The sequence below is a fragment of the Chiloscyllium punctatum genome, chromosome 22 (assembly GCF_047496795.1).
Source record: "Chiloscyllium punctatum isolate Juve2018m chromosome 22, sChiPun1.3, whole genome shotgun sequence".
NCBI classification, from domain to species: domain Eukaryota; kingdom Metazoa; phylum Chordata; class Chondrichthyes; order Orectolobiformes; family Hemiscylliidae; genus Chiloscyllium; species Chiloscyllium punctatum.
The window spans coordinates 51,234,296-51,251,680 of record NC_092760.1 but is presented as its reverse complement, the minus strand read 5'-3'; the positions used below and the strand labels follow the sequence as shown (position 1 = coordinate 51,251,680).

Sequence of the window (17,385 nt, the reverse complement as noted above, 5' to 3'; positions counted from 1 at the left end):
CACAAAATATATATAAGGAAGTAAATGTGTGCCATACCTATAAACCTTAACTAGTTCCCAGTCACCACAATGTAAACATTTATCCACATCTTGGATTTCCTCTGTTGACATATGAATGATTCCTCAGGCACAGCCACCTTCTAATACCCCAAATTGAATGAACCTGTACATTGCGTGTAAGCAATATGGGCATTAAAACACACCTACAACTCCCTTCACCACTTTAACAGCAGGAATCACTGATCATGAATAGTAAATGCAACAGATTTTCTTTTAGTCATTTTAGCCTAGGGATACTGTAAGCAATTTTAATATCCTGTTGCTGTTCTGACTGAACTCTGGTGATTCTGACCTGAACAGGGTTAGTTCCTGGAACACTCCTGATCTGGATTTTGCAGCAGTGACACCACAAGTTGTTACATGTTGTGCATGGAAGAACCTTCATTTTCTATGTTATAAGATATACTTAATGTTTTTCAGATGGGAAGTTAATTGATGGTCAAGTAATTCAGCTAGAGGATGGTTCTACAGCATATGTCCAACAAGTTTCAGTACCAAAATCAGGTGAGTGGTGACCAAGAATGTAAGCTAGATGCAAGATGTATGCTGGAACTTGCATAAGTTAACCTTATCTTGCTTTGTATCAACTTAGGTTGACAGCAGTTGCGGTGTGAATGCAAATTGTCAACTTTTATTTGAATAGATAAAACTAAAAGTGAAACTGTCTCAATATTTCAGATATAATTGTATGGATTTAATTTTTTTAAAATTCAATATGACATAACATAAAATGTTGCACTTATTTCATGCAGTGTCAGAAAGAACAATACTGATGGCTTTGTATACATAAGTAATTTTAGAGATTGTCACTTATCAGTTGTTTGTGTCAGGAAATTGTGCAGGAGTCAAGAAGGGACCTAAAGTGAGGAAAGAAACAAAACTTGAAATTCTGCTTCCAAATAGCTTGCACCTGGAATAGTGTTGCCAGTGTCAACTTAATTTGTAGTTCTGTTCTAAATTAGAAGTGTGTAGGTTCCAATCTTATTACTTGACCATACTATCAAAGCTGATCCTTGTACAAAGAATGTTGCAAGGTCAGATATACTGTCTTTTGGGTGAGACATTAAACTTACCTGTTCCCTTAGGAAGCTGTAAAAGTCTTTAGAAGTGCACCTTCCAACATGACAACTTTTCTTCTTTGATCTGCACAACCAAATCCAATTCTCTAATATTCATTTTCTATTTGTGAACGTTGCTGTCTACAAGCTGATTGCTACATTTGCCTTTTTGTAACCGTGATTTTTTAAAAATTGTTCTTTCTTGGAACGTGGACATTACTGGCTGGGACAGAATTTATTTCCCTGAGAAGGGAAAGCCTTCTGGAATGACTGATGTTCCAGGGTTTAAGTTCACCCACAGTCCACACCTGAGGAAGGGTGTTCAAGATTTTGATCCAGTGACAGTGAAGGAATGGCAATATAATTTCAAGCTATGATGATGTGTTACTTGGAGGGAACGTGTTACAAAAATATCTGTAAAGTAGTTTGAAACAATATGAGGCCTTCTGTTTTCTTAAATTTGAGATGTTTGCCCATGATTCGTGTTTATCATGCATTATCTTGATCACTCCCTCCCTCTGCAACAGACTTCCCCACTCACTTCAGCACACTGTTCTCATACACAACTGGTGGGTTCTCTGCAGCAAGCAAATAATTTTGAATGACTTATATTTGACGTAAAGCAAAGAGTGACATCTTCCCTCTCTGCTGGAGATACTCCCATTCAGAAAACAAAGATTTATTCCATCTAAACGTATAAAGCACTAAATTTAAATGGTTGCAATCCAAGATGCAGATGAAATTCTTGCTGAGAAACAAAATGTAGAATTTCCATATTTTTAAATTAATCTTCCTTGGAATGTAGCATCTCTGGTCAGGCCAGCATTTGCTGCTCATCCTTAATTGCTCTAAATAAGTTGGTGGTGAACCATCTTCTTGAAAACTGCAGCATCTCTGTTGTGGAGTGGTACACTTGGCTGGGCCACCAGCCAATTTCAGAGGACAGTCAAGAGCCAACTTCATTACTGCGTTTCTCAAGTCACGTGTTGGACACACTGGATAAGGATGGCAGAATAACTTCCCTCTAGGACTTAAACAAGCCGGATGGATTTTTAAGATAATCAATTAATTGACCATTAAACTATTACTAAGTTAAGCTTTTGATTCCAGATATTATGAATTAAATATAAATTCCACCCGCTATTCTAGTAATGATTGAACAGGTTCTCCTGAGCATTGGCCTGGACTCTGATTACTAGTCCAGTGCCATTATCACTGTGCCACCATTGACCCTGTTATTGGTGTGAAATGGAGCAAATACTTGGGCCATTATATGCATCAGAGTTGAGGCAGCTTCCGAGAAACAGTAGAATTGAATTTTCGGGCATCAGCCCTTCATCAGGAATATGCATGTTAAAAAGAAAAATATTTTCAGTGTCTTCACTGCCATGGATAACTTTTCATGTCCATTCTTTACATTTTCAGTTGTGATGAAGACATCACAGTGGGATACCGATCTTATACTCACCTGATAAACAAAGAATGAAACTTTATACCTGCTATTATTGGATGGCTACAATAACAAACAAAATTAGAAAAACTGAGCAGGTCAGGTAGTATTTGTGGAGACAAACAGAATTTCTGATGAAGTGTAATCTCTCTCCTTCGTAAGAAGATCTGTTTCTCTTCACTACCTGATCTCTCTTTTTTCAGCATTTTCAGTTATAATTACAAATTTCCAGCATTCACAATATTTTGCTTTTGTATTATTGGATTGCAATCCTGGAGCAGGATTGCAGACTGATGTTTTTAATCTCCATAGCTCAACTGCATTAACATATAATGGTAACTTTATTTTTATGACTATGTTAGCAATACATAGGACTGCTGAGCCATTGTGGTACTACTACTTTCCTATTACAATAGCTCAAAATTTATTCAAAACCTCCTTGTGCTGACTGTTCTCTTGCAGGAGATTGTTTGCGTTTTGAGGATGGACAGGCAGTCCAACTAGAGGATGGATCAACTGCGTTTATCCATCATACACCAAAAGGTAATTCATTAGAGGTTACAGTAAAACTGTCATCCAAGAACAAGGACACTATTCATAATTTCCTTTCTTTTTTATGATAAAGATGGCTATGATCCAAATGCAGTGCAAGCAGTCCAGTTGGAAGATGGAACTACTGCCTATATCCACCATACAATACAAGTTCCACAATCTGACACTATTCTTACCGTTCAAGCTGATAGCACCCTGGCAGGGTTACATACTGGAGAAACCACAGTAGATCCTGAGACCATCACTGCACTTGAACAGTATGCTACAAAAGTGAGTGTTTGTTTAAATGTCAGGAGTGTAATAACACTTGACACTTTGATCTTTCGATCTTTCATTCAAATTATTTCATTTTTAATTTTTAACTTTTAATGTTTTGTATAAGTGTTTAAAATACGTTTAGAGTCTTAAAATAATCTGTCAGTGTTGTCCTTGAGATGCACTACTGAAACTCCTGAGTAAAAAGGGAATGTTTGTTATTGTTAGGTGTTGAAGGAGTACATGGCAGGAAACTGAATAGATGTCAGTAGTTGTGAAAAGTAAAAATATTAGGCATCAATTTATATTACTGTTTAAAAATATTTCTTAGCATTTTATCTAATTGTATTTTTTTTGTGTAGGTCACTGCTGATGGAAGCGAGAATGTCAGTAGTACAGGATTAGTGAATGAGAGTGATCATGAGAAAAAAATGCAGGTAAACATTCCTGGATAAAAGAGTTGGAGCAGTAACATTGATTAATTGTGTGAAATTCCATTTATTTCACTCTGATTTCATTGATACTGTCCCTCTCATAGCTCTTCTGGTACCTGTTTAGTATATTCCCACTCCGAAAAGTCTGCTTTTGGACCCAGCACCTCTTGAACCTGCATCCCCATTCCTGGACATCAGCACCCCGCCTACCAGAACACCAGCTCTTGGAGCTCAACCATGAGCAAAGGTTTTTCCAGCAACTCCTGCCCTGCAAGTGCATACTTAGCTTGTTGCTTGCTGCTCCTCCAATCACCGGTTGCTTCACTCCCACACTTGTTACTTGAAAAAGCATAAGAAAGAACCAGCCTGTGATTGGAAGAGCTGCTCCTTGCCATTTCTTTCCATTCTGTTTACAGGGACACCTTTTCTCTGATCTGTCATAAATGAAAGTTAAACTTTTAGGGGCAATTTACCTGCCACCCCTGTGAATTTTGAGTTCTAATTGGTAACATATTATATTATATGTATTACGTAAGTATGCCTTTTTAGGCATGAGCGCATCTTTGAATTAAGTTTTTAAAATACACTCATTTGCTTCCAGTCTTTTGGGAATGACTTTATGTGAAGAAAAATTACATGTGTAGGAGCTCTGCTTAGAAGCTGGATCATAATAATAAAGGTTGCAGCAAATGTTTGTTATACAGGTTGTATGTTTGCTCACTGAGCTGGAAGGTTTATTTTCAGACGTTTCGTCACCGTGCTAGGTAACATAATCGGTGAGCTTCCGGTGAAGCGCTGGCATTATGTCCTGCTTTCTATTTATGTGTCTTGGTTTCTTAAGGTGGGTGATATCATTCCTGAGCCTTTTTCTCAGAGGTTGTAAATGGAATAATGAGCAGCAGAAAAAAATACCTATAGAGCATTTTCAGGAAGAACAGGTACCCAATAAACAGTCTGCCGATTCCTTAACAACAAACCCAAACAAACAGACACAACACGCCCAGAAACTCTAGTCACATTGTCACACATCAGAGACGTATTTGAAATGACTATTAAACTATACTGACACCTTGGCACCATGGTAGCCCGCAAACCTACCAACACAGTGAAACAGTGGCTGATGAACCTATAGGACCCTATTACCAACAACCATCAAAACGAATGGCATTTACAAAATACCATGCAAGGACTATAACAAACACTGCATTGGACAGACAGGCAGAAAACTAGCCATCAAGATACACGAACACCAACTAGCCACCAAAAGACATGATCCACTATCATTAGTATCCTTACATACAGACGAAGAAGGACATCACCTTGACTGGGACAACACATCCATTCCAAGACAGGCTAAGCCGAGACACACATAGGAATTCTAGAGGCCTGGTATTCAAACTGGAACTCCATCAATAACACATTGATTTGTACCAATTTACCAACCGCTGAGAAAAAGAACCAGAAATGGTATCACCTTGAGGGACCAAGATACATAAATGGAAAATGAACCATACCACCAACACTTCACCAGAGGGAGGCTCACTGATGGTGTTACTTAGCATGGTGATGAAATGTCTGAAAACAAACCTTCCAGCTCAGTGAGCAAACTTACAACCTTAACCTCCACCTGAGCTACAAATCTTCTCAAAAATGTTTGTTATACAATTATGACATGAAAATATAAAATTAGGGAGAGATATTGCAATCAAATCTCAGTCACATAGGATTCCATTTATATTGAAAAAGTGCTGTAGGAATATTGGAAGTGAAAAGAAGTTAGAGATCAGGTGGCAAGAGATAAGGGTTGAGGATGGGTTTTTGAAGAGAAAGGGAGGAGAGAGGCATTTACAATGTCAGTCAGCAAAGGGGTCTGGAAATTAAGTCCAGTGCTCAGCAGTTTAAATGGAATTTGAAATTCTATGCAATGATCAGACTATGATCACTATTGCGTAAAAGATGCTTTCCAATGAATGAATGAATTAATCTCACCTAATTACACATTACTAAATCCAGAATAGCCTGCTCCCTGGTTGATTCCCTAACATATTGCTGCAAACAAACAATCTCTAATACATTCAATAATAAACTCTTCCTTGAGGCTACCCTTGCAAATTTGATTAATTCAGTCTATACATATATTACAATCGTCTGTGATTATTGCCATACCTTTTATACAGCGCAGAACTACAGCACTGCTTGGGGAATCTGTGCACCAGGGTTTTTTTTTTCCCTTTTTGTATTTCTACCCAGACTGATTCAAAATCTTCATTCCTACCAAGTAATTACATTCACTGTCTCTAGATAGCTACTTTCCATAACCACATCGAACGTCTTACTCATGAACACCAATCCAAAGTATTCAATTAAAGTCTTACCTATGCCCTCTGGCTCCATGCACAAATTATCATTATTCTTTTCCCTAGTTACCCTTCTTTCCTTAATGTACTTGTAAAGCAACTTGGGATTTTCCTTTATGTTACCTGTCATTATTCTTTCTGCCCATTTTTTTTGCTCTTCTGTCTTTGTTTTTAAATTTCCCCTTGAACATTTGGTACTCGTGTAAGGTTTCTCTGGTTTGAGCCCTTGGTTGCTGCCATAAGCTTCCCTTTTTCTCTTTATCTGATCCTGTGTTTCCCTTGATATCCAAGGTGAGCTGAATTTGTTGGATCCACTGTTAGTCTTTATTAGAATATGTTGGCCTTGTACTCTCTCTTTTTTTATTGAATGCACCCCACTGCTCTGATACACATTTACCTAAGAGTATTTGCTCCCAATCACCTCTGACCAAATTATACCTGATTGTATTAAAATGGCTTTCCCCTTGTTCAGAAGTCTAATTTCAGGCCCATCCTTGTTCTTTTTTCCATAACAATAATGGATCCAACAGAGTTATGATTGCTGTCTGAAAAATGCTCCCCAGCTGATACTTGCGCAGCTTCATTACCTAAAACCACTTCCTCCCCTGTAAGGCCTTCTACATACTGGCATAAAAAGTGCTCTTGGGTGCATTTTAAGAATTCTGTTCCTTTTAAACATTCAGTATACGATTACCTCAGCTAACATTGTGGAAATTGAAATCCTCTATCACTAACCTATTACTTCTACATGTCTCTGAAATTTGCCTATCTTCTCTTATCTGAGCTGAAAATGTGTTGCTGGAAAAGCGCAGCAGGTCAGGCAGCATCCAAGGAGCAGGAGAATCGACGTTTCGGGCATCAGCCCTTCTTCAGGGCTGATGCCTGAAGTGTCGATTCTCCTGTTCCTTGGATGCTGCCTGACCTACTGCGCTTTTCCAGCAACACATTTTCAGCTCTGATCTCCAGCATCTGTAGTCCTCACTTTCTCCTATCTTCTCTTATGTCTCCCTCAGATGGTAGTACACTCCCAACAATGTTATTGCTCCTCTTTGGTTTTAAGTTCTATATTTGTACACTCTGCCCCCTCCTTTCCCACTCTGGGTGCCATTATCTGAATAGCTGCCCATTGGCTTCATTTGAACTGTGCTGGGATCAATATACCAGTACAGTTCTCTTCTATCCCAGTATTGGTGTCAGTGCCCTATGAACTGAAACATTTAACTTCTTGATTTTAATTGCTCTATGCCAGATTTTTTTATTGGCTCAGGTAGAAGTTAGTTCCTAATTGTTCAAATCCTTTCGGCAGAACATCCTTCTTAGTCAAGTCAATTTCGATTGTACCAAAGTGGATAATGGCAACTGAATACCTTCCTTCCCAAGCCAAGCTCTTTTCTAGCCATGAGGGGACATCTTTAACCCTGACACCTGACAATCTTTGGGACTTCTGCCCACAGCTGCAGAGAACAATATCTGTTGCCCAAATTATCCAATACCCTATCACTACTTCAGTCCTATTTCCTCCCCCTGTTTGATGGCTTCCCATATCTTGATCAGTTTGCTTCTTTATTCTTCCATATCGCTTGCAAGAGCCCACATAACTGTTGAACAGTTTCAGGGAACAAGACTCCTTGAGCACTGCTTCCAAGTCCTCATACCTGTCTCACCTGCAGTCACCTTCTGTTCCTGGTTACCGACCAAATTTGAATGAGCACTGAAGTTGCAGCCTTGAGCAAAGTGTCCAGTTAATTTCATCGTCTTTGTGAAGCAATGTCTGCAGCTCAGACTCCAGCTCCAAAGTTTCTTGAGCTGCAAACACTTAATACAAATACTCTGATCACTTTGGTGTCCAGCAACTTCTACATGGTGTGATAGCAATACATCACCTGACCTGTTATCAAAATTGTATTTTATTTAATTTATTAATTAATTTCACTGGAATAGTTGCTCTTTATACTTTGTAATTTTTCTTTCAAAACACCGATATCCTTCTTTTACCTAAGCTATTTTAAAGAAATGAGAGCAAAAACGACTATCAATTCATTCTGATCCCATTCCACCATGAGGTAGGCCTTTGTTTCAGTGTCTTCTGTCGTTTTCTGTTCATCCTTTGTAGACATTACTTTTTTTAGATAAGCCTTACTTAAAGCACTTCTTTCTCCCTCTGTCCTGAATTTCCACTTTGAACCAAATTCCCAGTTATACTCAGTCTGCCTTTGTCTGGACCCAGGTAAAGTCTCCACACACTGATACCAACTTGAATGTACAGGGCACAATTTCAAAATTTATAGATTACACAAAAGTTGGAAGTACAGCAACCTTTGTTTTAACTGGCACTTTATGAACCAGTACTTTTGATTAACCAGCAAAAATCATATATATCCGAAATACTGGAAGTTTACAGTTTCATCACAATCTCATTATGTCTGAGTAGTCAGTTCAGGGTGAAAGTGAGAAGGCTCTCCGCTGATGTTTTATTTAAGGCAAAGTTGTATTATTTCAGTGATTTATGCTGTAAGTAAAGTATAACATTGATATGTATACCTCCAGAATTATGTTTCTATAACTGTGTTTGCATTGATTATGTGGACTTCTTGATTAACCATAATATTTGATCACCTGACATATTCCTGGTCCCGTAGGTCCCAGTTAATAAAATGTTTGCTGTATTGTGAATTGTGAGAAGAATAGTCCTGTATTTCAGAGGGACACAGACAGGTTGGTGGACTGAATAGACAAGCGACAAATGAAACTAAATGCAGAGAAGTGTAAAATTATAATTTGGCAGGAAGATGAAGGAGGGGCAAAATAAAACAAAGGGTACAACTTTAAAATGGGTGTAGGACCAGAGGAATGTGTGGAAACCATTCCTATTAGTGGAATGATTGAGAATGAGGGCATCAACTTAAGGTGAATAGCAAAAGAAACAGAGCTGTGAGGAATTTTCTTTGAAGTGGCAAGTGGTTAGGATCCATAGGAGAACAAATTACTGGACTGTTGTAAGATTGTGAATGCTTCTTTGAGGACCAAGATGACAGCAGTCGATCCTGTGTGGCACCAGTTATCGATTGTGTGACTTCTATTTGAATATCCAATGCAGCACTGAGAACGACTTCTGCCTGTACAACATTGGAAGCTAAAACTTCATATTGTATTGTAGCTAGGTCTGAAAGTGCTATTATGGATTTAAGCACCATTTGTGTGGTGAAAGGGCTTGGATTCCAGCCTTGCATGATGCTCTGTGTTCCATTGGATCAAACTCCTGCACATTTGACGATGAAAGAAAACTATATGACACAACTCCCAATGCATGAAATAAGTTAGTTTGCATATTAATTAATTTTCTTCTCTAAGCCACTATATCGAACTTCTCATTTGAGTCTCTCATAACAAATCTCATGCAAGTTGCTGTCCAATGAGTTAGCACAAGTTATCCCTGTCATTTGCTCAGCTTCACTTGACGCATGCTCGGCAAGTTTCCATGTGTGGATCCTGGTTCCATATTAGCCTTTAAAGTTCATATGGTCCTGTATCCTGGTGGCCATGAGTATCTAATCTTTTGACAGTGCTTCTTGCCTTTGTCCTTTTTCCTGAAGTTGCTGTGGTTGGCCAATTGACAGTTCTTGGCTGTAGAAATGCAGAAGAGAAGAATTCTGGTCAAAACTCAATACACAAGAGGGCAGCAGGCACATTTACCCCCAAACTTGCCTGTGAAAGCTCACCCATGAAGGTGTCAGAGTAAAGACCCCTGCAAGTAAATCGATGAAAATTATGAGGAGCTGCTCCTTTAATCATAGGCTGATTATCTCCTGTGTTTACTGATATTAGGCTCACTATTAGCAGCAAGACGAGAGAGGAACAGCAAGGTGCATGGCAGCATCCACTCAAGGGGAGGGTGGGAAGAAGTGAGCAAAGCTAGGGGCTGGGGTCCTGGAAGTGAGGTCAGTGAAGCCATGCCTGAGGCTGGAGAGGAAGTGAGGCTGCCAAGTGATGAGAAAAGAGCTGCACAGTATAGGAGCAAGGGGCTACATAGGATGGAAAGATGCCAAAGGTGTTAAGGGTGTGAAAAGGGAAAGAATGGTTCTCATGGGAAGGATAGAGTTTTATACCACTCATCAGAAGAATTCTCAGTAAATTTGGAAAAGGCCAACTGAGTTAATGAATTCCTTGCAATTTCATGTGGAGTCTCTCAATTAAAGCTGCAGGAGTTCAAGATCTACTACATGGCCGTAAATGATGTGAATGCTGTTGCAATGAGCACTGTGTAAATTGTACAATTAATATTGAACAGTTTTGTAAAGGTTTGTGCTACCATATGTCTAAGCAATGAATTACTTGAGACACAGTGACTGTGTTAGAGACAAAAAATACAACTGTTTAGCTGCAGCCATACCAGTCTATGGCAAGCATATTTAAGGTGATGGCTCTTCTATGTAGAAGTGTCTGTCAGATTTCTTTTATTTTAAAGAAAGCATTTGTTGGATTGTCCCTAATTAAATACTGACATGTCAAAAAAGTTAATGCACACCTTGTGTGTGTGGCTTTAAATTTAATGGAACAGTGATAATTATTGAGAATGTTGATGAATTCTTCTAATTTTGTTTCTATGTGAGTCCAAATTCCACAAATATCACATTACACAAATATAATACAAAGTGATTGCATTGTGTAATGAAAGTGTCGCTGCAAAAGGAGCCCCTTAAAATCATGGTACTACTGTATTGGAGTTCCTACTGGAATTTTCAGGAATGGGAATCTGAGAAGAATTACCCAGAATTTCTTTTCTCTCTGAATCGATGTGGTGTTTCAAAAGTTTGTATTTGATTTTGTCAGCTTACTGAGCTGCTGTTGGATACAGTGTGTTATGGTCATGGCCTTCATTGCAACATGTCTGGATGAGACAGACTTGACAAGCCAAATGCTTTATTTCCCCTCTAATTTTTTTTATAGTTTGAAGCAAGAAGGAGGGGTTATGAGAATGTAATAAAATTCTTTTACTCCAATTTGAGATGATAATAGATACTTGGATTGAAGAATTTTAACAGCTGATTTGGGGAAACCAGACAATGTGCATCAGGGAGAAGCATCAGGATAGGATGAACTTCCATTGAATTTTGTCAATATTAGAAAAAGTTAAAAAGGGCGAGTCTTGTTTGAAGAGATGTTGAAGTACGAATTTGTCCATTAATAGTGATGTAAAAACAAAACAGTGTTTTTATTTTATTAATAGTGGTTTGCCTAAATTTATGAGGAATAAGTAAAGATTAGAAGGATTTGACACACATTACAGTATTTAGTATTGATAGAGTCATAGAGATGTACAGTATGAAAACAGACACTTCGCTATAACTTGTCCATGCTGAGCAGCTATCCTAGATAAATCTAATCCCATTTGTCAGCATTTGGCCCATATCCTTCTAAACCTTCCCTATTCATATACCCATCCAGATGTTTTTTAAATGTTGTAATTGTACCAGCCTCCCCCACTTCCTCTGGTAACTCATTCCATACACATGCCACCATCTGTGTGAAAATGTTGCCCCTTCGGTCCCTTTTAAATCTTTCCCTCTTGCCCTCTAGTTTTGGAATGTTTTACAACATTCTTCCTATAGCAGGGAGACCAGAATTGCACACAATATTCCAAACGTTGTCTAACCAATGTCCTGAACAGCTGCAACATGACTTCCCAACTCCTACACTCAATGCACTGACCAATAAAAGCAAGCATGCCAAACACCTTCACTATCCTGTCCACTTTCAAGGAACTATGAACCTGCACTCCAAGGTCTCTTTGTTCAGCAACACTCCTCAGGACATTGCTATCAAGTTTATAAGTCCTGTTTGATTTGCCTTTCCAAAATGCAGCACCTCACATTTATCTAAACTAAATTCCATCTGCCACTCCTCAGCTCATTGGCCCATCTGATCAAGATCCCATTGTGTTATGAGGTAACCTTCTTTGCTGTCCACTACACCTCCAATTTTACAAGCATACTAACCGTACCTCCTATGTTCACATCCAAATCACTTATATAAATGACAAAAAGCAGTGGATCCAATACCCATTTTTGTGGCACACTTTGGTGAAATCTTGGCCTCGTCATTACAAAATGTAACCTAACAAATTATCAGTTCATTTTCAGATGGTGGAGTTCAAGTCAATGAATTGTGGATGTTTTGTGTGTAAGGAATGAGCAAATTAGACTAGTATAATACTCAGCAGAAAATTAGTTACTTATTCATACTTGTTCTTTTTCCCAAGATTGTTCTTCAGGGCCATGTAACTGCACGAGTGAGTGCCAAGGCTCAACAGCTGGGAGAAAAGGCTTTTCGTTGTGAATATGAGGGTTGTGGAAGACTGTACACGACTGCTCATCATCTCAAGGTATAGTTCAAAAGTACATTGACTAACTTCAAACATTGCTTTAAATTGAAAAGATTTGTCAGTTACTTAAATTGAAAAAGAATTCTGGGGGCTCTGGAAACCTGAAAAACAGTAAAAATAAAACATGCTAGAAATACTTAGCAGATCTGGAAGCATCTGTGAAGAGATACAGAGTAAACATTTCAGGTTGGTGAACTTCCATCAGAATGGGGAGATTCTGAAGCACAGCTGAGATGCAAACAAATGTTCAGTAGGAATTTAGCCTGTTGAATCTGCTGTGCCATTCACTTGCATCATGGCTGATCATATACTGCAATGCCACTTGCCTGCACCATCACCATATTGCTTAATGGCATTAGTCTCCAGAAGTCTATCGATTTTTATCATTTCATGATCAATGATTGAGCTTTGAAAGCCTTGCGGGTCGATAATTCCAAAGATTCATATTTTTCCGAGTGAAGAAATTTATTCTCATATCAATGTTAAATGGCTTACCCCTTCTTCTGAGATTAAGTACCCTGCTTCTTGACTCACTGGGCAGGAGAGACGTCCTATCTGTCATGCCTTGTAAAGATTTTGTAAGTTTGAATGAGATCACTTCTCATTCTTAAAACTTGAATGAACACATGTACCATTTCCTTAATCTCTCCTTTTAAAACAATCCCAACACTTCAGGGGTTTCCATTGTACTCCCTGTATGAGAAGTATATCAATCCTTCAATAAAGAAACCAAAGTTGTACCCATTACTCCCGGTGCTGCCTCATCAAGGGTTTATACAGCTACAGTAAGACATCTTTATTTCTGCACTCAAATACGTTTGCAATGAAGGCAAGCATACCATTTACCCTCCCTCTTGATGGTTGCAAGTGCATCCTCACTTTCACATACTCATGTGCAAGAACACCCACGTCCCTTGTACACTAGCATTTGCCAACCTCACATCATTTAAGAAATATTCTGTTTTTCTGTGTTTTCTACCAAAATGAATGCCATTACACTTACTTTATTTTTTGTCAGCTATGTGCTTGTCCATTGACTTAGCCTGCTCAAGTGCCGTTCTTGCCTTTGACATCTTCCTCATAACTTGTATTCTAATCTAATTCTGCATCATCAGTAAATCTGGAAATAGTGAACTGGTCTCTGCATTAAGGTTATCCAAATGATTTGTGAACACCTATGCTCACAGCGCTGATCCTTGTGGTATTCCAATGATCACAGCCTACTAACTTGAAAATAATGTGTTCATTCCTACTCTCTGTCTCTTAACCAATTCTCAATCTGTACTGGTATAATCGCTTCAATTCCATGCATTCTAATGTTATTTACTCACTTCTTGTGTGGAAGCTTATCAAAAACCTTCTGAAAGTCCGTTGGTTCTCCTTTATCTGTGCTACAAATGACATCCACCGTAAATTCCACAGGTTTGTCAAATATAATTTCACTTCCATGAATTCATGTTGACTCCACCCAATTTCACCATTATTTGCTAAATGTCCAGTTGTCTAGTCTTTCATGATGGAGTCTATCATTAGTGGAGTAATCTTCCTATGACTGACGTCAAATGATCACCTTTCTTTCTGTCTTTCCCTCTCATCTGAGCTAGTGGAGTTGCTGCTTCAGTGACCTTACCTACATCATAAGGTCAAAAGTGGGGATGTTTGCTGATGATTGTACAATGTCAACGCAGTGGTTACAAGAGCAAGTGAGAGGTTAGGAATACTGCAGTGAGTAACTCACCACTTGACTCTCCAAAGCCTGTCTACATCCACAAAGCAAAAGTCAGGAATGTGGCAGAATACTGTCCACTGGCACAGATGGGTACAGCTCCAAACACTCAAGAAACTTGACACTATCTGGGACATAGCAGCCTGCTTGATTGACACCACATCTACAAGCATCCACTCCCTCCACCACCAATGCCCAGTAGCAGCAGTGTGCACTGAATATTCACCAGAGATCCTTAGACAGCATCATCCAAACCAAAGGCCAGTTCCACCTAGAAAGCCAAGGGCAGCAGATACATGGGAATACCACCCATCTGCCAGTTCCCCATCAAGCTACTCATCATCCTGCCTTGGAAATACATTGCTGTTCCTTCACTATTGTGGGGCCACAATCCTGGAATTCTCTCCTTAAGGGGATTATGGGTTAACCTACTGATGTGTACTGTAACAGTTCAAGAAGGCAGCTCATCACCATCTTCACTTGGGTAACCAAGAACGATCAATAAATGTTGCCTAGTCTGTGACACCCATGACCCACTGGAATGAACTTTCAAAAAATCATTCAAAGTTAAATGCAGAATTGTTGCTAAAAGCAAAAAAAAAACACAGCACCTAGTGGCTGAGACATGAACCTCGAGGTAAGATGCTAAAAAAACACACTATTTGTGCAGCTAAACCATCTGTGGGGCCATTGACTTGGTGTGACTGAACTCCTCAGAGGAGCCATCACTTTAACAAGTATCCAAAACAGAAAACTGATTAGTAAGCTCGATTCTTCCTTGTGACCCCTGCAGTTCCTTCCTGATTCGCTTAGAGGGCTTGCGGTCATCCATTCCCCATCTGTCTGCAATATTCCTAACCTGTGGTATGATTACCTCCCTAAAATTACTATTCAAGCAGATCTGAAGCTCATAAATGCACCATGATGATTCCAGCTGTCACCTATGTTACGAAATGTGGAATTTAGGTTTATGCAGTTACTGACACTTCCTGTAGGTTTGTTTATGTCGGATACATGCCACAGACTGTCCATTCCACTCTGCCGATCTGCTCTGCCATATCTTAACATTACAGACTATTTATTTTAAGTAGAAGAACTTACCTGTTAAATATCATTCAGTTCCCTCTGCACTGAAGGAAGAGCCAAATACTGGAAGGTGAAAACTTTCTTTACGAAAAGCAAGTCCTCCCACTTGTCAATCTGATCATTCTGCTTTCGATCTGCACTCTTCATGATCAAGTAACTTGCACACAATTAAGTTCCACAGACAGAAACTAAATGATTAACTGGTCAACCGCTTTTTGATGTAGCAGTTAGAAAAGGAACATTATCAAGAAAATAGAAGAATTCCCTGCTTCGCTTTGAACACTGGTGCAGGGTGCTATTTGCATAGATAAACAATCACATTATCGTAAAGTGCCACAAATAAGCGCCTTGTACTGAAGAGTAGTCACATATTTCTTTGGTGAATTATTTGACTTTATTGTATGCCAAAGAGAACAAGCTTTGTACAATGAGGCATCAAATTAAATTTATACTGCATGCAGAATTTTATGCTAGTTTTGGACATTGATTTACTCCTATAGTTTGCAGTCGCCATTTTATGCCCCTGTTAAATGTGTCAGGATGCTTATTTCATTTGTGCAGACCACCACAGGAATACCATTCAAGTGTGCCTCATAGGATAGTTAGAAATAGTTTCACACCCACAGCTTCCTATGTGATTAGCTACTCAGCTGTAGTATAATAGGGAAACTCGAAGCAGATGTGTATAAAGAGTGAGGCTGGGAAGAGTGCTGTTATCTCATCCAGCTCCTTTAGTATGGTATAGAATGCTTTCTTACCACACAGTTTGTTTTAATTGGTACTTTACAACAGTGCAGTCCCATGACACTGACTTTAGATTAGATTAGATTCCCTACAGTGTGGAAACGGGCCCTTCGGCCCAACTAGTCCATACCGACCCTCCAAACCCACCCAGACTCGATTCCCCCTAACTAATGCACCTAACTCTATGGGCAATTTAGCGTGACCACTTCACCTAACCTGCACATCTTTGGACTGTGGGAGGAAACCGGAGCACCCGGAGGAAACCCACGCAGACATGGGGAGAATGTGTAAACTGCACACAGACTGTCGTCCAAGGTTGGAATTGAACCTGGGTCCCTGGTGCTGTGAGGCAGCAGTGCGAACCACTGAGCCACCGTGCTGCCCCTAGAGATCCTCAATTAATTGAAATTTGTTTGAATCTTAATAGTCAATATTCATAGTGTCTGTGTATGCATCCATAAGAGTTACTGGACAATAAAAAAGGCCAGAAGTGTCATCATAGGGTGAGATTTTAACTCAGTGTTACACAAAATCACATCACTCTTGACTGAAATTAGCTGACATGGTTCTTATTGGATATTGTAAATTGAATTTGACATCCCACCCTCACATTGACTACCTAAATGCCCTTTTATGGCTGATGATGATGAGGGTAAGATTCGAAAGAAATGGGAAACTGCGATGAAATATCCATAGGAAAGAAGACTGATTTCTTGCATGATATGTCAAAAAGTTGTCAACATTCTGTGAATATTAGAAGTCAGTACATTTTGAAGAGTGATACAATATGTGTGAAATTTAGAAGGAACATTCTAACAACATACCAAACCCAAAATCTTTCAGTTGTATGAATAAAACCAAAACTGTATAAATGAGTACTCATGCTGGTGTACCATTCAGATTGATGTTGACTTATTTTGACATTTTTAATCCATTTCAATTTTATTGTCTGGTCACAGGTACATGAGCGGGCACATACGGGGGATCGCCCGTATAGGTGTGAATATCCAAGCTGTGGAAAAGCTTTTGCTACAGGTACTGTTTGATGCAACTTCATTCTTTATTATGTGAATATAAAATATTTAATATTAGAAAATATTAGCAAAGTGGGAGGACATTTGGCCCATCACAATATTACCACTGTTCACTCACTGTATACCCAATGAGTACAACATGTGTAGTGAGTAGGGTAAGGACTTGGACATTATAATGTAGGAGTTATCAAAAGTCTATGACCATTGCTCAAATGCCACTTAAAGAGAAAATATGTGTTGGGATTCA

General features: G+C 39.0%; 1 protein-coding gene across 7 annotated transcripts in view; it reads left to right on the top strand.

Moving 5' to 3' along the window:
- znf143b (zinc finger protein 143b) overlaps positions 1 to 17,385 on the top strand; it is a 102,868-nt gene that overhangs the window by 28,556 nt on the left and 56,927 nt on the right. For all 7 annotated transcript variants that reach the window (XM_072592277.1, XM_072592276.1, XM_072592275.1 and 4 more), the window contains 6 exons: positions 481 to 564; positions 3,031 to 3,111; positions 3,194 to 3,390; positions 3,738 to 3,812; positions 12,426 to 12,548; positions 17,064 to 17,139. In XM_072592277.1, coding sequence (XP_072448378.1) covers positions 481 to 564; positions 3,031 to 3,111; positions 3,194 to 3,390; positions 3,738 to 3,812; positions 12,426 to 12,548; positions 17,064 to 17,139 — 636 coding nt within the window. The remainder of the gene's footprint in view (positions 1 to 480; positions 565 to 3,030; positions 3,112 to 3,193; positions 3,391 to 3,737; positions 3,813 to 12,425; positions 12,549 to 17,063; positions 17,140 to 17,385) is intronic.